We start from the raw sequence: 26,330 nt of genomic DNA, 5'->3' as shown, positions 1-26,330 counted from the left end.
GGGGTATGCGCTCCGGTTTTCTGCGACCGTGTGGGCTCGGTGGGCGGGACCGGCAAATCCCGGGACTCTCGAAAGACGGTTCCGGACCAGTACTCTCCCTATCTCGGGTTCCGGCCTTCGTCCCGCAGGACTCCTCACATCTTATGCCTGCTTAGCCCGCTATCCTGTCCCACGCGCTTCTTCCCCTGGTAACAGTCCTGTGAGCTCTGCAGGCAAGGAGGGGCTAATGAGCCCCATTTCCGGCTGAGGAAACTCAAGCACCTTGCGAGGGACTGAACTGTGTTGTGTGTGTGTTTCTGGTATCTGGTATCTTCCTTTGGGTTTTTCCTCTATATTAAACAATTGAAAAAAAGCTCTGTCCCCCCCCCATCCCATCTAAAACCCGTGCCTCCGAAACCCTCGTTCTGGGCATCCGGGAAACCCCATTTTGCTCCCAAAACGCTTGTCCCATTCCACAGCAGGGCCCTCTCCACCGCCCAAGGAACAACAGGGGGCCAACTCCTTGAAGACAGTGATTTAATTTCCTCTCCGACAACAAAGCCCCCCAGGGCCAGAAGGCACCCCTGCCCTCCCCCAATCAACCAGTTCTGCTCTGTGGAATGGCAACGAATAGCTGAATGGTTACCTCATTTAGAGCCTGTTTGCTTTTTTTTTTTTTTTTTTTTTGCGGTATGCGGGCCTCTCACTGTTGTGGCCTCTCCCGTTGCGGAGCACAGGCTCCGGACGCGCAGGCTCAGCGGCCATGGCTCACGGGCCCAGCCGCTCCGCGGCATGTGGGATCTTCCCGGACCGGGGCACGAACCCGTGTCCCCTGTATCGGCAGGCGGATTCTCAACCACTGCGCCACCAGGTAAGCCCGTTTTTTTCTTTTTTTAAATAAATTTATTTATTTTTGACTGTGTTGGGTCTTCATTGCTGCGCGCAGGCTTTTCTCTAATTGTGGCGAGCGGGAGCTACTCTTCGTTGCGGTGCGTGGGCTTCTCATTGCGGTGGCTTCTCTTGTTGCGGAGCACGGGCTCTAGGCGTCGGGGCTTCAGTAGTTGTGGCTCGCGGGCTCTAGAGTGCAGGCTCAGTAGTTGTGGCGCACAGGCTTAGTTGCTCCGCAGCATGTGGAATCTTTCCGGACCAGGGCTCGAACCCGTGTCCCCTTACACTGGCAGGCGGATTCTTTAACCACTGTGCCACCAGGGAAGTCCAGCCTGTTTGCTTTTGAAAGATGAATGAAGGGAAGCTAAAGGAATTCATCCTCAATAGCCGTCTGCTGGGCCAAATTTGACCTGTGTGGGTATTTTGCTTGACTCATTATTGGTGCCTTATTAAAAAATTGGGATAGTTCACACAATCTGGATTTCCAGCATCTAGGAAAGAATCAGAATACGAGCCACATGAGACACACGTTCCTACGTGGCTGCTTGCCCAGGGCTTATCAGCAACTGCCACCCTTAGAGCATGTGTATGCGCCTCCCACCGCACCTGTTTTCTTACTTGAAGCCCTCACTCCTTGGTGTTAGCTGCCTGGTCCCTGTAGGCCTGGAGTTTGCAACCCTGACCGTGTTTTTGTACATCTAACTGGGCCTTCCAAGGCACAGTCAAGTCCTTTGACGGCTCTTCTCCTCAGCAGCTGTGTGACTTTGAGTAGCTACCTTGTCTCTTTAAGAGAGTGTCATTTTGCCATCCTTAAAATTGAGGCAATGAAACTTTCTTCTGAGGACTTTTATGATTAAATGAGGTGGTGTGATTCAAAGCAGATACAAAGTGCCTGGCTCAAGGTGGGGGCTCACTGAAGATTATTTAAATCTGAATCCTCAGGACTGACTTTCATTCCGTGGCCATGCCGTGGATCACACAGATGACACAAAAGGGTCTGAAAAGTATTTTAGGGATTCTGCTCTGCATTTAGATAGAAGTGGTACTCAGGTTCACAGTTGAGCCTGGGCCACTGGCAAATCTGTGAAGCAGGGAAAAAAGGAAAATTCCCCATCTTCCCTTTTCCTCTCTAAGCAAGCTCTATCAAATATAATTTTCCAGTTAGTAATTTAGATGGATTTGGACATCAGAACTGGAAGGAGCTTTGGAGATGGAGTAGTTCAGCTTCCCACATGAGGAGGCTGCAGCCAAAAGAGGATTGTCACACTGAAACAGGAAGAAAAATATTGTGACTTAGAAAACAAGATGCAAACTGTGCTTCCTCACTCTAGGGAAGGGGCAGTGTTTACGTCAGAGATGGGAGTTCTTCTGTTGGGGGAAACGCTCGGGAAAACTTCATAGGCCTTTTTATTAGAAAGGGTGAGGCTGGGGAGTTTTGGTGAAGGTAAGTCAAGGAGAGAATTAAAGTGCCCTTCATCAGAAAAGGAGGAGTGGGGGTTGGAGGCTGACATGTAGAGAGGGGAAGAGAAAGGTATCCAGGGAATGGGAGAAAATATTTGCAAACGAAGCAACTGACAAAGGATTAATCTCCAAAATATATAAGCAGGTTATGCGGCTCAATATTAAAAAAACAAACAACCCAATCTGAAAATGGACAGAAGACCTAAATAGACACTTCTCCAAAGAAGATATACAGATTGCCAAGAAACACATGAAAAGATGCTCAACATCTCTAATCATTAGAGAAATGCAAATCGAAACTACAATGAGATATCATCTCACCCTGGTCAGAATGGCCATCATCAAAAAATCTACAAACAATAAATGCTGGAGAAGGTGTGGAGAAAAAGGAACCCTCCTGCACTGTTGGTGGGAATGTAAATTTATACAGCCACTATGGAGAACAGTATGGAGGTTCCTTAAACTAAAAATAGAACTACCATATGACCCACCAATCCCACTACTGGGCATATACCCTGAGAAAACCATAATTCAAAAAGAGTCATGTACCACAATGTTTATTGAAACACTATTTACAATAGCCAGGACATGGAAGCAACCTAAGTGTCCATCCACAGATGAATGGATAAAGAAAATGTGGCACATATATACAATGGAATATTACTCAGCCATAAAAAGAAACGAAACTGAGTTATTTGTAGTGAGGTGGATGGACCTAGAGTCTGTCATACAGAGTGAAGTAAGTCAGAAAGAGAAAAACAAATACCGTATGCTAACACATATATATAGAATCTATAAAAAAAGAAAAGGTTCAGGACAGGAATAAACAATTCCTGAGAATGGACATGAGGACACGGGGAGGGGGAAGGGTAAGCTGGGACGAAGTGAGAGAGTGCATTAACATATATACACACTACCAAATGTAAAATAGCTAGTGGGAAGCAACTGCATAGCACAGGGAGATCAGCTCAGTGCTTTGCGACCACCTAGAGGTGTGGGATAAGGAGGGTGAGGGAGACGCAAGAGGAAGGGGATATGGGGATATACGTATACATAGAGCTGATTCACTTTGTTATACAGCAGAAACTAACACAACATTGTAAAGTAATGTTAAAGGAAAAAAGAAAAAAAATAAAAGAAAGGTATCCAGGAAGCAAGAGAGCCCAGGAAGATGACAATTAGCCAGGACCTAAAGGAGTCACAAACAAGGAAAAATTTACCATCACAGAAACTGGCTGATGCACTTTTAGGCAGTGATATCTAAATTGTTTTTCTAAGTTGCTGCCTATATGAACTTTTAAAGATTCTCCATTCATTTACTCAAATCCTGAGTAGGAGTTTGCCACACACTAATGTGTTTGTGGTACTCTAGGGCATGAAGGAATGGAGGTGGTATCCAGGGAAAGTTGAAATGGAGTGGGAAGAGCTAGGTTATAGAAGACAAGACTCAAAGCTGAGAGAGAATTCAGTGAAAACAAGGAATTGGTACAAGAGGTAAGGGGGGCAGGGAATGTGTCCCTGAGAATTCCCAGCCCCCTGGCAGTGGGGAAAAGCTGTTGTCCTCATAACATGTAGAATGACGCTTGATCCAATGTGTTGTAAATTTGAAAGAGAGATAAGCACATAGCTCAATGGAATAGAATCAAGAATCCAAAAATAAAATAAACCCCTGCATTTATGGGCAATTGATTTTTTTTTTTTTTTTGTATTTTGGTCACGCCATGCCACTTGGCACATGGGATGGTTCCCCAACCAGTGATCAAACCCAGGTCTCCATAGTGAAAGTGCTGAATCCTAACCACTAGGCTACCAGGGAACTCCCTGGGCAATTGATTTTTGACAAGGGTACCAAGACAGTGTGATGAGAAAAGAAGTTTTTTTACCAAATGGTTTTAGGACAACTGGATATTCACATGCAAAAGGATGAATTTATACCCCCTTTTGTGGAACCCAAGTTTGTGTGCCTGATGCACAGTAAGGTCAAACAAACCAAAATGTTGGAGTTTGGAGCAGAGAAAGTTTTATTGCAAGGGCCAAGCAAGGAGAAGGGGTGGCTAGTGCTCAAAAGACCCGAACTCCTAGATAGTTTTCAGGGAAGAGTTTTTAAAGGCAAAATTTGTGGTTAGGGCTGCAGAGTGTGTGACTTTCTTCTGATTGCCTGGTGGTGAGGTAACAGGGCGGTGCTCCAGGAATCTTGTCCTCAGCCTGAAGTTACCATCCTCCACCTGGGTGGGGGCCTTAGTTTCTGCAGAAGAACTCAAAGATATATTGTTTTATTTATTTGTTTGTTTGTTTATTTATTATTTTATTTGTTTATTTTGGCCACGCTGGGTCTTAGTTGTGGCATGCAGGATCTTTAGTTGTGGCACGTGGACTCTTAGTTGCAGCATGCAGACTTCTCAGGTGCGGCATGCAGACTCTTAGTTGAAGCATGCATGCAGGATCTAGTTCCCCAACCAGGGATCGAACCTGGGCCCCCTGCATTAGGAGCGCAGAGTCTTACCCATCGGACCACCAGGGAAGTTCCAATGTATTGTTATGTATATCCCTTGAGGAGGAACTAGGACTCTGCTTTACTGCTGTACTATTGTTCCTTTTTTAAAAATAAATTAATTTATTTATTTTTGGCTGTGTTGGGTCTTTGTTGCTGTGTGCGGGCTTTCTCTAGTTGTGGCGAGCGGCAGCTACACTTTCGTTGTGGTACGCAGGCTTCTCATTGCGGTAGCTTCTCTTGTTGCGGAGCACAGACTCTAGGTACACGGATTTCAGTAGTTGTGGCATGTGGGCTCAGCAGCTGTGGCTCACGGGCTCTAGACCACAGGCTCAGTAGTTGTGGCACACGGTCTTAGTTGCTCCACGGCATGTGGGATCTTCCCGGACCAGGGCTCAAACCCGTGTCCCCTGCACTGGCAGGCAGATTCTTAACCACTGTGCCACCAGGGAAGCCCACTATTGTTTCTTGACTGTTTTTCCTTTGGTTCTGCATTCCCTCCCTTTCCTAATTAGTAACTGTTTGCATCTGCATTTTGGAACTCAGGGAAAGTCTAGGAGGCTGAAGCCTTTTTCCTACAAATAAGAAACAGGAGACACGTAAAGGCTTTTGTACCTGGGAGGGCCCCACAGGGTCCTGCTCAGTTGCACTACTCCCTCATATCATACACAAACATTAATTCAAAATGGATCAGACCTAGATGTAAGAGCTAAAACTGTAAAATTATTACAAGACATAGGTGTTAATCTTCATGACCTTGAGTTAGGCAATGATTTCTTAGATATGATGCCAAAAGAACAAGCAGCAAAAGAAAAAATTGATAAATTAGACTTCATCAAAATTGAAAATGTTTGGGCTTCCCTGGTGGCGCAGTGGTTGAGAGTCCGCCTGCCGATGCAGGGGACACGGGTTCGTGCCCCGGTCCGGGAGGATCCCACGTGCCGCGGAGCGGCTGGGCCCGTGAGCCATGGCCGCTGAGCCTGCGCTCCGCAACGGGAGAGGCCGCGACAGCGAGAGGCCCGCGTACCAAAAAATAAAAAAAAGCGGAATGCAGTCAGTGCCACAAGGGGGCATTGGAAGATCAGAGAGCTCACTTCTAATTTAGGAGACTGGCTGAGGCTTTGCAGTTGTGATGTAAAAAGGCCGACCAGGATTTCAGCAGAGGCAGGGAGAGGAGGAGATTTCAGGGGGACACAGAAAAAGCAAAAGTATAAACGTGGAAAGACAAAGGCAAGTCCCAGGAACTGTTAAGAGTTCAATTCAGCTGAGTGCAAGGCAAATGTAAGGAATGGAACAATGTGACATAATTTGGGTAGATATAACTTAGAATCCCTTGAAAAAATAATGTCATTGTAAAGAGATTTTGCTTTATCATAGGAGACAATAGTAAGTGTTAGCAAGTTTCTGGTTTGGGAGGTTTTGTTTCTTGCAGCTTTATAGCAGGTGTTTGATTAGAGGGACCAACATTTAGATTACGCAAAGGAAAAAAAATACTATTGATCATGTGGCAAGCATTTGCAAAGTACTTTATTTATTTTTAATTAATTAATTAATTAATTAGGCTGCACCGGGTCTTAGTTGTGGCATGTGGGATCTAGTTCCGCCCAGGGTCTTACCCACCAGGGAAGTCCCTGCAAAATACTTTAGCGCACATAATCTCATTTAATTGCCATAAAGTTCTATGAAATATATTGATTTTTTTCCCATTTTACCAAGGAAGGAACTGAGGCCCATAGAAGATAACTGACTTGCCTGGCTTCATCTGCCTCAAAGCCGGGCCATCTCATTGCAGATCCTCTTTACAGGGGTTTCCTCACAGAGCTAGTTATGGAGAAAGTGATGCTGACAGTGCTAGGTAAGATGGATTGTGGGAGGGCTTCCCTGGTGGCACAGTGGTTGAGAGTCCGCCTGCCGATGCAGGGGACACGAGTTCGTGCCCCGGTCCGGGAAGATCCCACATGCCGCGGAGTGGCTGGGCCCGTGAGCCATGGCCGCTGAGCCTGCGCGTCCGGAGCCTGTGCTCCACGATGGGAGAGGCCACAACAGTGAGAGGCCTGCGTACCGCAAAAAAAAAAAAAAAAAAAAAGATGGATAGTGGGAGAGTCAGCGGTGGGGGAACCAGAGACAGGGAGTAGAGCCGGGAGGCTATTGCAGGAGGTAGAGCAGGAGATTAGGTACACCTGATGGAAGGACCATGGGCAGGGGTTATGGAATGTTAGAAATGAGAGTGAAACACCAAGGGACTAGGTGATTGTCTTTGGTGTATCCAGGAAGCCTTTAAGTTGCCTGAATTCTTGGGGCTGAGAAAGAGGAGTGCTGGGTCACCCTTAAAAGCCCTTTAAAGGTAACTTGCATATTGGATGGTGAAATGGCTCCTGACCTAGGATTGAACATGCCCCTTATAGGGTTAGAGTGAGACTAAATCAGATGACTCCAGGAAACACAATGTCCTACATCAAGAGGGAATCAATAAATGATACTGCCCTCTTTATTTGCCTAGAACATCAGTTCACCCAGTAATGCATACTTTGAACTACTTTATTCATTCACTCACTTCTTCATGTAGCAAAATTTACTCTCTCCTATGTGCCAGTCACTATACTAGTTCCAGGACTGTACCAGGAAACCAGACAGAATTCATATATATTTATTTATATATATATATATATGTATATATATATGATTTAAGTATGTAGAGACAAAATTGATTTTCTAATTATTTCATCTGGTGCATGTTTCTAAAAAAGCTTTGTTCCCTTCCAGGCAGTTTGATGTAGTGATTAAAAGCATGGAATCTTGGGACTTCACTGGCAATCCAGTGGTTAAGACTTCGCCTTCCAATGCAGGGGGTGCAGGTTCGATCCCTGGTCTGGGAGCTAAGATCCCCCGTTCCTTGGGGCCAAAAAACCAAAACATAAAACAGAAGCAATATTGTAACAACTTCAATAAAGACTTTAAAAATGGTCCACATCAAAAAAAATTTTTTTTTTAAAGCATGGAGTCTTGTGTCAGCCTGCCTGGGTTCAAATCCCAGGTTTACCCCTTACTAGCGGTGCAATCTTGGGTACGTTCTTTTGTTTGGCCGCGCTTCGCGGCTTGGGAGATCTTAGTTCCCTGACCAGGGATCGAACCCGGGCCCCCTGCAGTGAAAGCACAAAGTCCTAACCGCTGGACTGCCAGGGAATTCCCTTGGGTAAGTTCTTAGTGACTCTGTGCCTCAGGTGCATCGTCTGTGTAATGGGGATAGTTTTACCTACTCCATAGGGCTGCTGGGCACCTAGAACTATGCCAGGAAATAGTGCTTATAGACACTATAGACAGTGTGTGACTCAAACACAGGAAGACTGCCTCATTCTTTGCCATATCCTTCTTTTCTTATCCCAAATGGTCCTACCAAACCTGATGGCCCTTCCACACAGTGCACTGGGTTCTGAATGACCCTTGGCTCTTCCCCAAACTACAGCCCTCACAGAGATGGCAGTTTGCCGGCATCAAGTATATCCCGCAGCATGGCTGTAGGTTGGGCGGCTGTACCAGAATGCGCTGTTGGGCTGAATATGTGGCCTCTCCAGGTGATTGACTTGAAGGGACTGAGAATTCATTTTTGTCTGCAGATTGCCATATGCTCGTTTAAAAATGAAATAATGTCATAACTATATAGAAATGTTGACCCCCTGCAAAGGCAGTCACGTGTTAAGGCATGGCTCATACTGGCTCCTTGATAGAACCAATCAGGCAGCTGGTGGCTTGCAGTCACAGACGGAGGACAGACTTGTGACCGGCTGAATCTCCTACTGGGCAGATCCTCTCTCGGGCTCCCCGATTCCTACCGTGCTATTCCCTCCAATTTCCATGGCAGAGTGGAGCCTTTAAAGAAAAAAAACATACTTGCATTGCATCTTACTGCACTCCTGCCCACCTTTCTCTCTGGGCACCAATTTGGTTTCATCTTGGCAGCTCCAAGCCCCCAGCCCAGACTGCCGGTTTGGATGAACTCCAGATCCCAAGCCCTAATAATATTTTCCTGAGGCACCATAGTCTTTCCAACTGTGTATCAAACCAACTTTTTTTTTCCCCCCTGTGGCACCGCACAGCTTGTGGGATATTAGTTCCCCGACCAGGGACTGACCCTGGGCCCTCAACAGTGAAAGCGTGGAGTCCTAACCACTGAACTTCCCGTAGAACTCCCTGCAGCCAACTTTTTAATAAGCCAACAAGCATGGACACAATACCTGCCATGTACTCGTGACTGTGCCCGTTGTGAGGAGGATCACCAAGCGTAAGCCCTTCTCAGAGGCAGGTACAGCTGAGGGCAGGCTTAGGGAAGGCTTGGAGTACTAATTCCTGCCAGAGACCAAGGTGCCAAGGAAATAGGAAAAGAGATCATACACCTGTGTGCCCATCACCCTAGAACCTCAGAAACCCCATGGGGGGCCTCCAGTGGTTCCTCCCACTCCCCCCACCAGAAGTAACCACTTTCCTGACTTTTATGTGAGCCATTCTTTATAAATTTACTACTTGTATATGATCTGTAATCAATATATTGCTCAGGGGGCTTCCCTGATGGTGCCGTGGTTAAGAATCTGCCTGCCAATGCAGGGGACAAGGGTTCGAGCGCTGGTCCGGGAAGATCCCACCTGCCACGGGGCAACTAAGCCCGTGTGCCACAACTAGTGAGCCCACATGCCACAACTAGTGAGCCCGCGTGCCACAACTACTGAGCCCGCGTGCCACAACTACTGAGCCCGCGTGCCACAACTACTGAAGCCCGCGCAACTAGAGTCCATGCTCCGCAACAAGAGAAGCCACCACCATGAGGAGCCCTTGCACTGCAATGAAGAGTAGCCCCTGCTCGCCGCAGCTAGAGAAAGCCCGTGTGCAGCAACGAAGACCCAATGCAGCCAAAAAATAAAATAAATAACTTTATTTTTAAAATATATATATTGCTCAGTTTTGAGAAAACGGGTAGCAAGCACAAACCCAGCTGTGCAAAGAAAGGGCAATGTGGTCCCAATAGATGGAGGCACCAGGAGAAGGTCAGATGAGGAAGAATGTCTGCATAAGAGGCTGGCCTCAGCTTCCTTGGGCGTCTACCAAGCAGGCGAGGCCACAAGGAGGCCTGGAAGCACAGGCAGTTGGGCAGCCAGCAAGGTGGTGGTTTCAGCTTCTTGAAAAGGGTACAGGGAACTCCCTGGCAGTCCAGTGGTTAGGACTCCGTGCTTCTACTGCAGGGGGCCTGGGTTCGACCCCTGGCCTGGGAACTAAGATCCCACAAGCTCTGCAGCCAAAAAAAAAGAAAAAATAAAAGGTATGAAACTAATACTCAACACAGCATATAGTAGGTGAAGTGCTCAAAGACTGGTAGAATTCAACAAGAAAAAAAAAAGAAAGAAAAGGGATACATGGGAGGTTGTTTTCTTTTTAAACCTTGTATGGCTAAAACCCTCTTTATTCCTACTCTCTTGTTTGGTAATTTGCCTGAACATAAAATTCTAGACTTGGAAACCATTTTCCTTCAGAACTTTGAAGGCATTGTTCTTTCATCTCTTTGCTTCTAATGCTGTGCTGAGAAGTCTGACACCATTCTTTCTGATCCTGTGTATGTGACCTGTTTCTGTCCAGAAACTTGTAGAATCCTCTGTTTGTCCTGAGGGTTCTGAAGATACCTTGGTGTGGGTTTATTTTCATCCATGTGCTGGGCACTCAGCTTCAATCTGAAAACTCATGTCCTCCAGTTATGGGTACTTGTTTCATTATTTCTTTGATGAGATTTCCTCCTTTCCTTTTTCCCTGTTCTTTCTGGGACATCAAATTGTCATATGTTGGACCTACTTGGCTGACCCTTGTAATTTTTCTCTACTCTTTTCCAGCCCTTTGCATGTTCACTGTAACTTGGGGAGATTTCTTTGGTTTTATCGTTCAGTCTCTCTATGGAGTTTTTCATTTCTATTATCAAGTTTTTAATTTCCAAAAAATCCTTTTGGATTCTAATTTGTTTTTAATTGAATATAGTTGATTTACAATGTTGTGTTATTTCAGGTGCATAGCAAAGTGATTCAGTTATGTATACACATATATACATATATATTCTTTTCCAGATTCTGTTCCATTACAGGTTATTACAGGATATTGAATATAGTGCCCTGTGTTATACAGTAGGTCCTTGCTGCTTATCTGTTTTAGTGTGTATCTGTTAATTCCAAACTCCTAATTTATCCCTCCCTCCCCAGGACTCTAATTTTTTAAAGGGTATCTTGTTCTAGTTTCATAGATAAAATGTCCTCTCGTAAATCTTTGAGGGTATTAATGAGAGTTCTTTCATGAAGCATTCTTCTCACTGCTTTGTAATGAATTCAGAATTAATTGAAATATGTAATAGTGGTTTAGTTAATTACATTAATCTATAGAATATGATATTACAATGATTACATTTATAGAAAAGACTAATAACATAGGATTATCATGATACATCTTAGAGCAGAAACAGCAAGTTAGTACCACAGTATTATATATTATTTTCCCCATATTTTATATATTATGAAAAATTTTAGTCATACCAAAAAACTGAAAGAATTTTATGATGAACACTACCTCAATTCTAACATTAACATTTTACTATACTTGCTTTATTGTACATCTATCCATCTATCCAACCCTCTATCCATCCATCAATCCACCTTATTTTTTGATGCATTTTGAAGTAAATTACAGGCACCAGTATACTTTCCCCTAAATACTTTAGCATGAACATCATTAACAATATTTCAATATTTGCTTACAGTTTTTTGTTCATTTGAAATAAAATTTACATGTAATGAAATGCACGGACCTTAAGTGTAAAGTTCTCAGTGTTTTGACAAACTCATAAATTTGTGTAAACTCAACCCCCCACCAAGGTATAGAACATTATCATTACCCCAGAAAGTTCCCTCATGCCCTTAATCAATCGCTGTCCCTAGGGGGATTCACTGTTATGATTTTTTTCTACTATAGGTTAGTTTTACCTGTTATAGTATTTCAGGTTTTTTTTTTTTTAATTAATTAATTTATTTTGGCTGTGCCGTGTCTTAGTCGTGGCACAGGGGATCTTCGTTGTCGCATGGGGGGATCTTTTAGCTGCAGCATGCAGACTCTTAGCTGTGGCATGCATGTGGGATCTAGTTCCCTCACCAGGGATCGAATCTGGGCCCCCTGTTTTGGGAGTGCAGAGTCTTACCCACTGGACCACCAGGGAAGTCCCAGTATTTGTTTTAAAAAAAGAAGAGAAAAAGAAAATTTATGTTAACATGCATATTGTTTCACCATACGCCAGGCATTGTTCTAAAGTGCTTTAGAAATATTAACTCACTTACTTATATCAATACTTTGAGCAAGGTAGTAGTATTTTCTCCATTTTACAGATAAAGAAAACTGAGATGTAAAGTGGCCAAATAGCTTAGCCAAGGCCTCACGACTGAAGAATGGGGGTAGGGCCGGCCCTACAGCCACACTGTTAACGACACTTCGGCCTCTGTGTGAACATCCTTCAGACCTATGTCAACTTCAAAACGCTTACAGCAGTTATCTTGGGTGGTAGGGTTGTGGGTGATTTTTATTTTCTTCCTTTTGCTTACCTGTATTTTCTAAGATTTCGTCAATGAACATATATTACACCTCTTGCTTGTATACCTAAAACTCCAAAAGTTATTTTAAAATATTCCTGATATGGCCCAACACTACTCTTTTCTAAGTCATGACACCCCTCTCACCCGATTTCTCTTCACACTCACAGCCAAACCCTTGAATATCGCCAAGCTGAAGTATGGTCACATTCTGCATCACAGTGTGTCTTCCCAAGGTTCACTTTTGTGTGATATTCATGTGATCGATCATTTCAACCAACAGACATGCAAACATCCAGTGTCACGTGAGAACCATGTCTGTTAGTTGACAGATGTCACCATGGGTGGGTGAGAGGCAGGAAGTGACTAATTCAGCGTGGTTTCTGAATGTTTGCTCTTCTTAAAATGAAGCATAGAGCAAGAGGGAGGAAGTATGGGGATATATGGATATGTATAGCTGATTCACTTTGTTATAAAGCAGAAACTAACACACCATTGTAAAGCAATTATACTCCAATAAAGATGTTAAAAATAAATAAATAAATAAAGTCACAACTTCTACCTGAAATAAATAAATAAAAATAAAAACTAAAATGAAGCATAGAATTTCTCTAAAGTGTAACATGTTTGCTTAAGATGTGCTCTGCATTTTGAAATTAATACTTGAAAGTGTTAATATAGATAAAATTCATTTTTCTTTTTTAAAATTTTATTTTGAAGTAATTTCAAACTTAAATGTACCCTTTATTCACATTAAGCAATTATTAATATTTTGCCACATTTGTTTTTACTATTTTCTATATGTTTCCTTCTGAAATAACTTAAAGTTGCATACATTCATGCCCCTTTAATCCTTCATACAGCAGTGTGGATTTCTTAAGAATAAGAACATTTTCTCACCGAACAGTAATGCAATACTGTTGCCATATTCTAATTTTGACAGTTATCTCAATAATGTCTTTTACAGCACTTTTTCAGCTTCCAATATCCAATGCAGAATTATACATTTCACTAATTGTCTTATCTCTTTAGTTTTCTTAAATCTGGAGCTATTCCTCTCTCAGCATTTTTTTTTTTTGGCTGCACCATACAGCTTTCAGGATCTTAGTTCCCCAATCTGGGATGGAACCCGTGCCCCCTGCAGTGGAAGCTCAGAGTCCTAACCACTGGATAGCCAGGGAATTCCCTTTTTTGTCTTTCTTGACACTGTCATTTTGAAGGGTAAACACCAGTTATTTTGTAAAATATATTTATATTTGATTTTATGTTTCCCCACAGTGTGGGTTATACAAGTTATGCACTTTTGGCAAGAATATTATGTGGGCGATGTTGTGTCCTTTCTATTGTCCCAGGAAGCACATCATGGTGATGTTAATTTTGATCTCTTGACAGATCTCTCTGCTGTGAAGCTACTATTTTTCCTTTTGTAATTAATAATCAATTTGTGGGGAGATAGAATGTCTTTGACCAGTATTTACTTGATAAAAATGTTTATGCATTTTTTGAATGTTTGTTTTATTCAAAGGCTTAAATATTTAAGAAATGTATAAATGGCTGAAAATCTACGAAAGAACTCCAAAAAACTTTGGGAAAATGCTAATGAAACACGAGAAGAAAAAGTAAGTAGATCAGAATATGGAAAGAAAACTCTGTAATGATGAAGAACAGAACATTAGGAGAGAGAAGTATGGTAATTAGCAAACTGGGAGCAAGATGGGAGAACAAACCGGAAATATGTGTGTATAGGTGAGATCCTTGCTGAGGACTTAGATCCTGTTCTCATACCTTTCATTGTATCTGATCCAAACATACTTTCCATGGTTATAAAATATGCTCAAATAAATATTTTTGAATGAATGAACAATTCATCATGATAGACTTTGGACAGAATCTGCTTACATCTTGAAATCTCCATTTAATCATTAGCATCTATTTGTTGTACTCCCAGCAGTACAAGTGCTACATCTGAGAGGAGAGAGCCTGTTGTTTTTCTGAAGAAATATATGAGAAGTAAATAATGTGCAATGATATGCCATTCAGATTGATTAAGCAGGAGTGGTGCATTTTATGCACAGGTAGCAGCTCTTCTATTAATAATTCTCCTCCTCCACAGGGCATTCCTGGATGACTGAAAACAAGGAAGCAATTTTCGACTTCCGCTTTATGTTCAGAAGCATCAACAACATACAAGTCTGTCCACACAGGCCTTGACTGCACAGCAAGCTTCAAAAAATGTTTGTCACCAGAGCAAGATAATTTTTGCAACTTGTGATAATAAGAAGCTGGTTTGATGAAAACCTTGCAGTTGTGAAAAAAAATGATTTTTTGAAATTTGTGGTTGATAAAAATGGTTTCTCACATAGTTGTTTACTGTATCCCCGTTATCTTGCCTTGGTTTCCATGATCTACCACCCATAGCCCCCAAACCAAATATTTTATTTAAGATCTAAATGTTTGTTTATTTGCTTCTCTAATTCTTGGCCATAGACCCAATTTCTGCATCATCCTGGTCAGGATTCTGTGTGGATCCTAGGCTTGCTTCCTGTAAGTTATCTCTAACTTCCAAACAGCCTATAAAAGCAAAAAGGTACGATCCCTACCCTACCCAAACACTCTCCTATTTTTCATGGCTGGAACACTGTATTATTTATTCAAACCTATGTCATTCATTTATTCCATTCGTTCATTCAAAAACACTTAGCTGTTGCACAACCAGAACTGAACTAGGTCTAATTTTAGTCTTTGCCCTTGAGGTTCTCAGAATTTCATTAGAGGTACCAACAGATAACCAACTCAGGAAGGTGTAGATTTCTGTGGTAAATGCTATATTTTGTAATGTGAACACAGATGAGATATCAACACCCAGGAGGTGCAGGTGACTAATCCGTGAGCAAGGGCCTCTAAAATATATGGGGTTATTTAATCTGCACACTGACCTTAAAAGGAAAGGACTTTTATTGTTGTGTTTATCAGATGAGGAAGCTGAGGCTTTGGGAGGTTCAGAACTTTCCAGGCCCCAGATAACAGGCAGCGAGACATGGCTTAGAGACCCGGTCCCTGTGCTCTTTATCCTGCCAACCTGGAAGGATGGATCATGCAAAGGAGGAGTTTTCTTCGCCCCCTCGGGGACTGGCAAGGGGACTCGCTGAGCTCCCAGCAATGTCCGGCCCCCGGGCGAGAGCTGGCGTCTGGATAGGGGGACCAGACCCACGCAAGGGCTCTCAGTCCTTCCGCCTCGTCTTTCCTTGGTTCTGCCCGCAGGCCTTCTGTTGACCTGGGTTTGCAACCTGAGACTCCTCATTTCCAGATCCGGACTACAAGGGTCTTCCTTTGGGGGCGCAGGTCCCTCGGAGGAAGGACCCGCCCCTGCTGTAGCAGCCGCCCAGAAGAAAGCACGCCTTTTTTATCCTGAAATGAAATTTGTCATTAGTTAAAACGCTCGTCCGGGCTTCCCTGCTGGCGCAGTGGTTAAGAATCCACCTGCCAATGCAGGGGACAAGGGTTCAAGCCCTGGTCTGGGAAGATCCCACATGCCGCGGAGCAACTAAGCCCGTGCGCCACAACTACTGAGCCTGCGCTCTAGAGCACGCAAGCCACAACTACTGAACCCACGTGCCACAACTACTGAAGCCCGCGCGCCTAGAGCCCGTGGTCTGCAACAAGGGAAGCCACCGCAGTGAGAAGCCCGCGCACAGCACCACCCAATGCAGCCAAAAATAAATAATTTTAAAAAACAACCGCTCCTCACGGACAGTATTTAAACGAAGTGCTAACTGCAACACAATCATAACTAGAAGGAAAGTAATTTACAACACCATAGTGAGAACTTCGACATGTGGCAGCCGAGGAAGATCGCCCGGAAGGCGCAGGGGCGAGCCGAGCTGCAGGAGTCGGGGTGGGAGCTGGCATTCCCGGGAAAGTCCGCGAAGATTCCCCCGCAGAAGTACTCTGCTCGTTAGTGCAGTGCAGGGAAGTGATGGCTCAGACCCTCATTCACAGGCTCTCCACTTTCGGGAGGGTCGCGAGCTCCTCGCAACCATGCGCCCCATCACTGTGAGCCCCCAATCTCGCCGGCGGTGACCGATGTGTCCCGGAGGAGCGGACCCGGCTGAGAGCACGGAGATGGGGGGGCTTGGGCGTAGGAGGGTGCAGGCGCGGCTCCGGGTACAGTTGCCTCTGAGGGGCGAGGGGAGGGCGCTCGTGGAGCCCTCAGAACTGACCGGGAGGAGGAAGCCCCTTTCCCGGGTCTCCGGAACCGGGAGAATGCCGCTCAGGCACAAATCAGGTCCTGGGTTACACATGCCAGCTTGGGCGCACCTGTTTAGAAAACGCATTTTGAGCTCCATTCGAGTAAGACACACCAGAGCCCATTCATTCATGATTTGGGCATTGTCTGAATGTTATCTTTATATTGTGAAAATACTACCTGCTCATTGTTAAACAGTTCGAAAGCATAGAAAGAGGTAAAAGTCACCCGTAATCAATCCCTACACTCTTAGAAGATCACTGTAAATATTTTGGAATTCACCCTTTGAAACTTTTTTCCTAAGCATATTTCCTAGGTAGTATATACACACAACACGTAACACAGTGGTATTAAACCATAGCATGGTTTTCTAACCGGCTTTCCCCCCCCACACACACTTAATATATTATGGTCTATTTTCCATGTTGATGTAGATTTACACATTCTATTTTTTATATATACAGTATATTTGTATGTTTTTTTAGGTGTGTGATGACCAAAACATGAGTGTAAGATTTATGTAGTATTATTTTTGGTAAACATACTGGAAATACGTGGGTGCCCCACAAGACTCTTTTACGAAAACTTTATGGTTTGTGTATCATTTTAAAATATCTTCACAGACCTATGGCTCAGCTTATCCCAATGATCATAATTATCTTTTCACGAATAATCTGCCATCCACTCTAGCAGTGGGAGTCTTCTCTGTGTGGCCTCTTTCCACCTTCTATAACATCACCCGAGACAGGCTAATAGTGGCTCCCTCTCTTTTTTTTTAATTAATTAATTTTATTTATTTATTTTTGGATCTGTTGGGTCTTCATTGCTGTGCGTGGGCTTTCTCTAGTTGCGGCAAGAGGGGGCTACTCTTCCTTGCGCTGCACAGGCTTCTCATTTCGGTGGCTTCCCTTGTTGCGGAGCATGGGCTCTAGGCTCATGGGCTTTGGTAGTTGCAGCACACGGGCTCAGTAGTTGTGGCACATGGGCTTAGTTGCTCCGCGGCATGTGGGATCTTCCCGGACCAGGGATCAAACCCGTGTTCCCTGCATTGGCAGGCAGATTCTTAACCACTGCACCACCAGGGAAGTCCCTCAACTCTGAAATATTTTTGCCTCTAGTTGTCCCATGCAGACTATTCATAAAATCTACTTCTTCAGTAACTACAAACTCTGCTTTGGTTTCTTGAATAAACAGCAACAACTGAACAGTATTGGTAACATCTGTAGATCCATCAAGCCTAGGAAAACCATTCAAAACTGTTTGCCATGTTTTTTAATTGATGACTGATATTTCTCCCAATGTTCTCAAGTCTTTGAGCAACCGTTCTCCCCAAAAGGCTAATAGTCTTCAACAAATTTTAGGTTTTGCAGACCAGGAGGCAGAATCAAGTAATTATGTAGGTACTTACTTTCCACATATTTATTTTTTTGTGATGAAAATAAATTTATTAAATTTATTTTTGGGGAAAACGACCATATTTGTTAAATGAGTGACCGCTGCTGTAGTTTACTCATGTGTCATTTGTGTACAATCACCAATTAGGGTGAATGACAAGGTGTCCGAATGACTTGGTTTCCTATTAATCCACTCACTAAGCCAACTTCATGTTGAAGAAGAAAAATCACCAAAAACAGACCAAGAAATGTCCACTGCTAGAGGGCTTTTTGTTTATTTAAGTGTAATCTTTCAACGGATTAGTAGTTCTCTAGCTTGGAGTCTCTAATTTGATATAGCAACCAACTTAATTTCTGTGCAGACCATGAATTAGCAAATGTCTTCTAACCCGACAATCACTTTAAAAGCAAACCCTTAGTTGATCATGAAAACACACCTTTAAACACGTGGCTCTAAACACCATTGTTTTGACCACTCTGAAATGTATTTTTTTCATCCTGACACTGTCATGTCATAACTTTTAAAATGATCTCATTATTATTGCTCAATTGCACTGATGCTTAGTAGGAGTAGCCTGTGGTCTATTCTTCATCATGCAAGTTTATAAAAAAGTAAGTTTGGAACTTCAATCATGGTCAGCCAGAAGACGGTCTTTCTTTCCCCCTCCACAATTAAATACATCAGTATTTTTGGAAGTACTGTCCAAATTGTTTGACGTCCCCTCTGCATTGACCCTGGATAAGGAAGCGTGAAACTTGATTGTCTTTCAGCAGAAGGACTTTAATTGGTAATTATGGAGAGATCATTACTTCCTTTTCTCCTTGGATAGCTGACACAGGACAGGAAGGAAGGTTGGGGTTCTTTCTGAGACTCTAAAGATCCTTTTCAAAAAGCCCATTCCATTCGCATTTCTTAGCGAATAAGCTCATCCGGTCTCCACACTTTATAAAGTTCTCCTTTACACACCCATCTTATCACCTGAGTCATCCGGTAGATTTAGGATTCTTATTCCCAAGCAGCTAGTAAGGCCTCAGGCCAGGTCTTTGGGTGCTGTCTGTTTTTTTCATGAGAGTCACTTTGATAGGAGAAAGGGATTGGGGAAAGACACCTGAGTCTGGTGAGGCACATTAAGGATGCTGACCACACACCTCACCTGCTGTACTGAGACAGAGGGGACCTGGGATCCTTTGCTGCAGTGCTTGCACCTGCAAACATTTCCTCCGCAACAGAATGCAAAGAAACTGTAAGGAACTAAAAATGACTACATGCATGTGGCACTTGAGGCAAATTATAAACAAGATACAAAAAGACCAAAAACCCAACTGCCACTTCTGAGGTGTCCCAGCAAAAGCAGGGTCCTGGGCAAGATTCCTGCAAAAGGCACCACCAAGGGAGTGGGCAGACCACCCAAGCCCCCTCCCCCCAAACCCCTGAACCTGCCCCTACCCTCACCCCATTTAAAAAACCAGCTCCCCCCACGCCCTCAGGGAATGAGCAAGGGAACCTGTTGCTTGTTTTCTCTCTCTCCTGCTGCAGCAGGAGTCCCAATAAAGCCTTGCCTGAATTTCTCATCCGGCCTTTTACAATTTTCTATTGATTAAAGAGTCCAAGGACCCCGGTTGGGAACTACCATTTTGCGCAGGGCCAGCCTGAAGTGGGAATGACGGTCCCCCCATGCTTTCTTGGTTATGCAACCACCATCCTCACTGTAAGTGTATTCTAAAATCCCATTAAGTGTATTCTCCATTGAACCCAGCTGAGTGAAGCTGACAGCCGGCCCTGCAGTGCCCCCTTGCGCGACTCTAGGGAGGCTGATCGCCTGCGGCGTGAGCGCCCCTCAGCAGCGAGTCTGTGGCCACAGCCCCTCCGCAGGGCCTTGGGAGGCAAAGCGGCGGACACATTGCGCGCGCTGACGAGAAGGGTCACCCGGCCTCAGGGTTGGACTCCTGCTGCGCGCTCGCTGCGCGGCGGGGATTTGGGTGGGCGGGGCTGGGCGGGGCTGGGCGGAGCCTGGACCGCGGGAGCGCGTTGTCCGGCTGGCGCCCTTTGAGCGGCGCGCGGCACCGTGGGGTCTCGGGGCCCGCCGCTCACAGACAATCGGACCCTTGGATAAACATGGTGTGCTCCCCGGGAGAGGGGAGCGGGGCCACGTCCGCGGGCGGACCCGGCGAGGAACCCGGAGCCCCCACCGTGCGGGGGAGAAGGCGGGGACGGTCAGGCCGCGCGGGCTCTTTAAGACCATGTTCGTGCTAACGCCTACCGTGAGTAACCTGGTCCCAGGTCCCGGGAGAAACGAGTTGGCTTGGTCTAAATAGGCGGATGAGAGTTCAGATCTCTAGGCGTGGAATTTGGGGAAGCGATGAATGGGGGGGGGTGGGGAGGCACATGGCTTTGAGCCAAAGCCCCCAGGTACGTTGTAAATTTTAACAGGGCTCCTGGAGAGGGCGGTGAGACTAAGCAAGGACGAATTCCAAAGGGAGGAGAGTCCCCCACCTGGCTTCAGCGCCCACGCGGCTGGTCCTTCATGATCTCGGTAAGCCCAGTAGCTTGTGAACAGGTGGGGTGAGTGCAGGAAGCATCAGGCCTTTGTGGTGGATGGGTAGGCAGAGGAACCCACTCCTGCGGGCTCTCAGGAGGCCTTGGGCATCCGGTTCTTCACGAAGTTTCCTGGGCCAAGAGGTGGAGCTGTGCCTGCCTTTGGGCCTGGCCCACCAATGCGGTATCCGGCAGCCCCGGTAGGACCTCAGAGAGCACAGCAGCAGGAGTGGAGAAGTGGCTGGTGGCACTGTGCCTCCTTGGCAGCCCCCCCCCCGGGGGGTTGGCCCACTGGGCACGGGAGTGGAGGAGCTGCTGAGTGGTCTGATGACACAGGCTGAGGTGAATGAGGATTGTGAAGTCACAGAGGAAGTAGGATGCTACAGCATCCCACTTGGCGTGGGGCTGACGGCCTGGCAAGAAGAAAGGTGTTGCCCAGGCAGACCAGTGCTTTCTGCCCATGGAAGGGAGCCTCTGGGATAAGCAGGGCACACCTGGTGCCCATGGTGGCCTGATGAGTTGGGTGAAGCCACCCTGGAACAGGGTCCCCCTCCCCATCCTAGGAGTGAAGAGAGTCCCATGTCCACATTCTGGAAACCTAAATACCACCCACACCATGTGGAAGGAAAGCAGTAGAGATGGTACATCTGGGTGGTACATCCTGCTGCCCCCCTTTTTCCCCATATCCTCCCAGGCAGGCCGCCCTTGCTCTGTCCAACCCCAGCTCTGTGAGCTTTCTGTTCCTCCTGAGTAGCTGACTTCCAGGATTTGGGGTTCCAGCGCTATGGGGAATACACGCTGGAGAGCAGATGAGTCCCGAAGATCACCACTAACTCCCATCCTCCTACTTGTCTAGATGCAGAGGCCTCCAATGGCTGTGATAAGCCTTCTGTTCTTGGCAGTGATGTATGTCGTGCACCACCCTTTGATGGTCAGTGACCGGATGGACCTGGACACACTAGCCAGAAGTCGGCAGCTGGAGAAGCGGATGAGCGAGGAGATGCGCCAGTTAGAACTAGAGTTTGAAGAGAGGAAGCGAGCAGCTGAGGAGCAGCAGAAGGCAGAGAACTTCTGGAGAGGAGACCCATCCAGTGTCCAGTTAGTGCCGGGGAAGAAAGACAGGGGGCGGCCGTTCCAGGCGGATGGCCACGAGGGGCCGCTGGGCTGGATGCTGGGAAACCTGTGGAACGCTGGCCTCTTTTGCTTTTTTCTCATCTTTGAGCTCCTGCGACAGAACATGCAGCACGAGCCGGCCTTTGATTCCAGCAGCGATGATGAGACGGAGGAGGTCCGTGTCGTGCCTGTCACCTCCTACAACTGGTTTACCGACCTCCCCCCGAGGGAGGCCCTGGAATCCTTTCACAAACACCACATCCAGAACGTCACCCGGGACCTGCCCTGCACCTGCGAGTTCGTGGAGAGCTTTGTGGACGACCTCATCAAGGCCTGTCAGGTGCTCAGCCGCCGGGAGGCTCACCCACAGTTGGAGGACTGCCTGGGCATTGGGGCTGCCTTCGAGAAATGGGGAACCCTCCACGAGACCCAGAAATTTGACATCCTGGTGCCCATTGTTCCCCCCCAGGGCACTATGTTTGCGCTGGAGATGAGGGATCTGGCCCTAGGCCGCCGCTGTGGCCGCGTGCGGGTCGAGTCGGAATGCGTGTGCAAGCGCGAGAAGCTTCTGGGGGACGTGCTGTGCCTGGTGCACCACCACAGGGACCACTCAGCCCTCCTGGGCAAGTGTAACAGCTCCATCAAGGCGGCTCTCTGCACCGGCTCCCACCTGGATGTGTGTAAGACCGTGCAGTGGTTCACGAACATGGTGGGCAACGCCTGGGCCCTCGTGGCCCACAAGTATGACTTCAAGCTCAGCCTGCCGCCGTCCACCACCTCCTGCAAGCTCAGGCTGGACTACCGCTCAGGCCGCTTTCTCTCAATCCGCCTGGTCCTGGGTGTGCAACAGGAAGACTCCTTGGTCTACCTGGTGAGTCAGGCCCCTGACCAGGAACAGCTCACCAGCGTGGACTGGCCCGAGTCCTTTGCAGCCTGTGAGCACTTGTTCCTAAAGCTGGTCGGGCGTTTTGCTCCCGAGAACACCTGTCACCTCAAGTGCCTCCAGATCCTTTTGAGTCTCCGGGACCTTCAGAGTTTACCCCAGGGAGCATCCCACCCCATCCTCACCTCTTACCACTTCAAAACAGCCCTCATGCACCTGTTGCTGCAGCTGCCCCTCACAGACTGGCAGCATGGCATGCTCTCCCAGCGGCTCCAGGACATCCTCTGGTTCTTGGGCCAAGGCCTCCAGAGAAGGTCCCTCCATCATTTCCTCATTGGTAACACCTTCCTGCCCCTGACCATCCCGATCCCTAAGACATTTCGTAATGCTGAGCCCGTCAATCTCTTCCAACACCTGGTGCTAAACCCCATGGCACATTCACAGGCAGTGGAAGAGTTCCACAACCTTCTGACCCAGGTGAAAGCTCTGCCCTGTGCCCCGCTGGCTGGGGCACATTAATGTACAGGCCATTAAAAAGGGGGAGAAGGTATTTCTGATTGTCAGGCTGCAGAAGAGTTTATTTTTCAGACACATCAGCAGTATACGTGATCTTCACCTTGCCTGTGGGGACTATGATAGACTAAGACACTTAGGAGTACGTGAAGTGGTCGTGAGGAGGGGTCCAGTCTGCAGGGCCTAATCAAGGCTGGGTCTTTGAAGTTTTCTTCTCCTGACTTAACTTTCATCATGACCCCAAGAGGGCCCAGGGTAACAGATGTTATGGGAGGATCTTGCTGCTAAAGAGTTGAGATCCAGAAGAGGCCTGTGAAGTTGGGTTTTGTAGCAACACTGGAAGTCAGAGAACCAGAGAATACTTCCATTCCAGCTTATTCCTTCTTTTGTGAACAACTCCGAGCACATCCCTTGTAAACTGGTTTCCTTATTGAACTCAGCCCAACTCATATCCAAGCTGATAGCACTCCATTTTATCCCAAATACTGTGATGGTAGCTTCTCGTATTTTAGGATCGAATTTTTCAGACCTCCACTATTTGAAGATATAACCAAGATGTTTATTTGCCATTTTCTTAATTTAGCCCCATTTTCATATGATATGTGCAATATAATATAGCTGTTCTATGCATCTGAAAAGAACTCCAATACTACCCAAATAACTTGACTCACAGACAAATATTAAGTCAACGGTGGCCTGTCCCATAGTTGAAATAATGTATTTACTAAAATTAATTACATCGTCAACATCTGATGACCTCCTCAGTGCCTGGAAACATTATAAAACCCTTAAGGAGGACAGTCTTTTGGGGGGCTCTGAGATGAACAATTACGGTTTCTGAGGGGAGCCACTTATTTGTTAAATGGAAAGAAGGTTTAGCTACCACGTGCAGCTGTGCTTTTTCTCAGTCTGGTAATGCCTTTGTATTCTCTTTTCAAAGAAGACAAAGGGATTATTTGAACTGCGTGTGTGGGTTTGCAAAGCGGGGTCATCACAATCCAGGCCCACTGCCAGGGCTGGACAGGAAGGGACTGTGAATCAGTTCAGCTCTAACAAAGTCATAATTCTGGCGATATGATTGGTATATTTCCCCTTCTTTCAAAACCCTGGGCATCCTGGGGAGGAGTGTTAAGAAATGTGACTCTAGTTGTGGGTGTGGTTGTTTTGGAAATACCAGTGCTGTTCCTACCCAGCACTGCCAGGAAGATCTTCGGGGGAGGAGAACCTTGCCCCACATTTAATGTGACCTCATGGGGGGTTTAGGTGCTGGCCTCGTAGGCTTTGGTTATAGAATCCACACCCTCCCCGCAGCAAAAATCAATTACAAGTGTCCCGGAAGCTGATGCCAGCCAATATTTGGGGCTCCCACTGCTGTGTTCTCGCGTTGTCTGCTGCTATCTGCCAGGTACAGCTTTCAAGTGCAGATGCGATGATGGTTGGTTCTATGCTGGTGGGATTTTGGTGTTTTAAAAACATCCACATGTTTTTTGGGATTTCCCTGGTGGTGCAGTGCTTGAGAATCTGTCTGCCAATGCAGGGGACACGGGTTCAAGCCCTGGTCTGGGAAGATCCCACATGCCGCGGAGCAACTAAGCCCGTGTGCCACAACTACTGAGCCTGCGCTCTAGAGCCCGCGAGCCACAACTACTGAGCCCGCGTGCCACAACTACTGAAGCCCGCGCGCCTACAGCCTGTGCTCCGCAACAAGAGAAGCCACCGCAGTGAGAAGCCCACACACCGCAACGAAGAGTAGCTCCCCTCACCGCAACTAGACAAAGCCCACGTGCAGCAACAAAGACCCAACGCAGCCAAAAAAATAAATTAAAAAATACATATGCTTTTTGTTTAGAAAATAATTTGCTGGTGTTTTACTTCCAAATCAATAAAGAAGATTATTTTCTGTATCGGTCGGAATCTGCAATACCAGCAGATCAGCATTCTCACATGCCTGTTCCCAAGAAGTTCACGTTACCCTGATCGCTTCATCCAGTACATCCTGGTGTTTCTCAGTGTACTTTGAACCAGTCTGCCCTGTGGTTTCCCAGTGGCATGGCCGGTAACCAGGAAAGAGTAATTCAGAATCTTAAGGAACACCTAAGTTATTCGTTTTCATGGTGTCCAAACCAAAATATCAGCCAAATTAAAAGGTCTTAATGTCTACAAACAACATATATAAACTCCAGAGGGCACAGGCCTGTCAGGTAGAAAGAAGGTGGTATGATCTAGGACTGGGTGGTTTCTAGTCTAGTACAAGACAAGAAAGAAAATGTAAAGTTATGAGTGGGCGGAAGAATACAAAGGGAACAGTCAGCAAAGCTTGGGTGGGGCAGAGAGTATAAGAAAGAGTATAGACAAAACAAGTATTAATGGGAAGAACAGAGCTGTTGTGCTCTGGGAATACTCTTACAATGAAAGGGGAAGCTTCCAGATACTCAGGAAGCTCAATTTTATTCTAAACAATACCTGGCTGGCACCCAGGATATAACAGCGACTATAGTAATGGGAATACTTAGCATTCATCGAGCATTGCCAATGGTCCAGGCACAGTTCTGCACATCTGGTAACTCATTTAATCTTCACACTATAACCCCACGAAGTGGGTGCTTTAACTCCTCCATTTTGCCTATGAGGAAACAGGCTCAGGAGTATACATAGCTCATAAGTGGCAGAGCCTGGAAGAAAGTACCCGTCCTAGCAACCTTCCAGCACGATCTTGGGAATAAGATGTAGGGGTTACAGTGTTTTGAAAAGCAAAAAGCATTATATTAATTTTAAGATAAACTATATTAATTTTAACATAAAGGGTGGTATGTTATTGTTTGGGAATTCTGGAAGATAGAAATTGTTGGTTCGTAATCCAGTCCTTAGGAGGTCAGGAATTTTTTATCACATACAAAAATTAAAGGCATTTGCTCAGAGGCCAAAACAAATGCAAAGCCATTTCAACTACATGCCCTGTTGAACCCCAGTGACTTGGTGGTTTATATCATGAACTACATTGATATAAGCCAGCTGCAGGCTGGAAGGTCAGGGCAAATTTCAGCCAAAAGACTGTTCAGGTAGCCAGCTGATAACACTGTTATTCCTCACCTAAACTAAGGCTGTTTGGCGTCCATTTTGGGGAATTAGAATCTGGGTGAGGAGTGAAAAATAGGGAAGGGGAATGGCTCCAGCACTTTTCTGGCAGATGAGGGGTGGAGGAGGGGCCCCACTACTTTTGTGGAC

The 26,330-nt window shown here is 46.0% G+C and overlaps 1 protein-coding gene and 1 long non-coding RNA gene across 2 annotated transcripts; both read left to right on the top strand.

Moving 5' to 3' along the window:
- Positions 1-184: 184 nt before the first annotated feature.
- On the top strand, positions 185-14,837 carry LOC307195870. The gene is made up of 3 exons (XR_013830981.1): positions 185-850; positions 13,946-14,039; positions 14,534-14,837. It is a non-coding gene; the product is annotated as an uncharacterized lncRNA (long non-coding RNA).
- Positions 14,838-20,218: 5,381 nt separating this feature from the next.
- On the top strand, positions 20,219-25,258 carry ITPRIPL1 (ITPRIP like 1). The gene is made up of 3 exons (XM_079941339.1): positions 20,219-20,322; positions 20,492-20,594; positions 21,453-25,258. Exons 2-3 carry the CDS (start codon positions 20,586-20,588, stop codon positions 23,109-23,111), a joined length of 1,668 nt encoding a protein of 555 aa, XP_079797465.1. The 5' UTR covers positions 20,219-20,322; positions 20,492-20,585; the 3' UTR covers positions 23,112-25,258.
- The last annotated feature ends 1,072 nt before the right edge of the window (positions 25,259-26,330 follow it).

Source organism: Stenella coeruleoalba (genome assembly GCF_951394435.1).
Source record: "Stenella coeruleoalba genome assembly, chromosome: 13".
NCBI classification, from domain to species: domain Eukaryota; kingdom Metazoa; phylum Chordata; class Mammalia; order Artiodactyla; family Delphinidae; genus Stenella; species Stenella coeruleoalba.
This window is presented reverse-complemented; position numbering and strand designations above follow the sequence as displayed.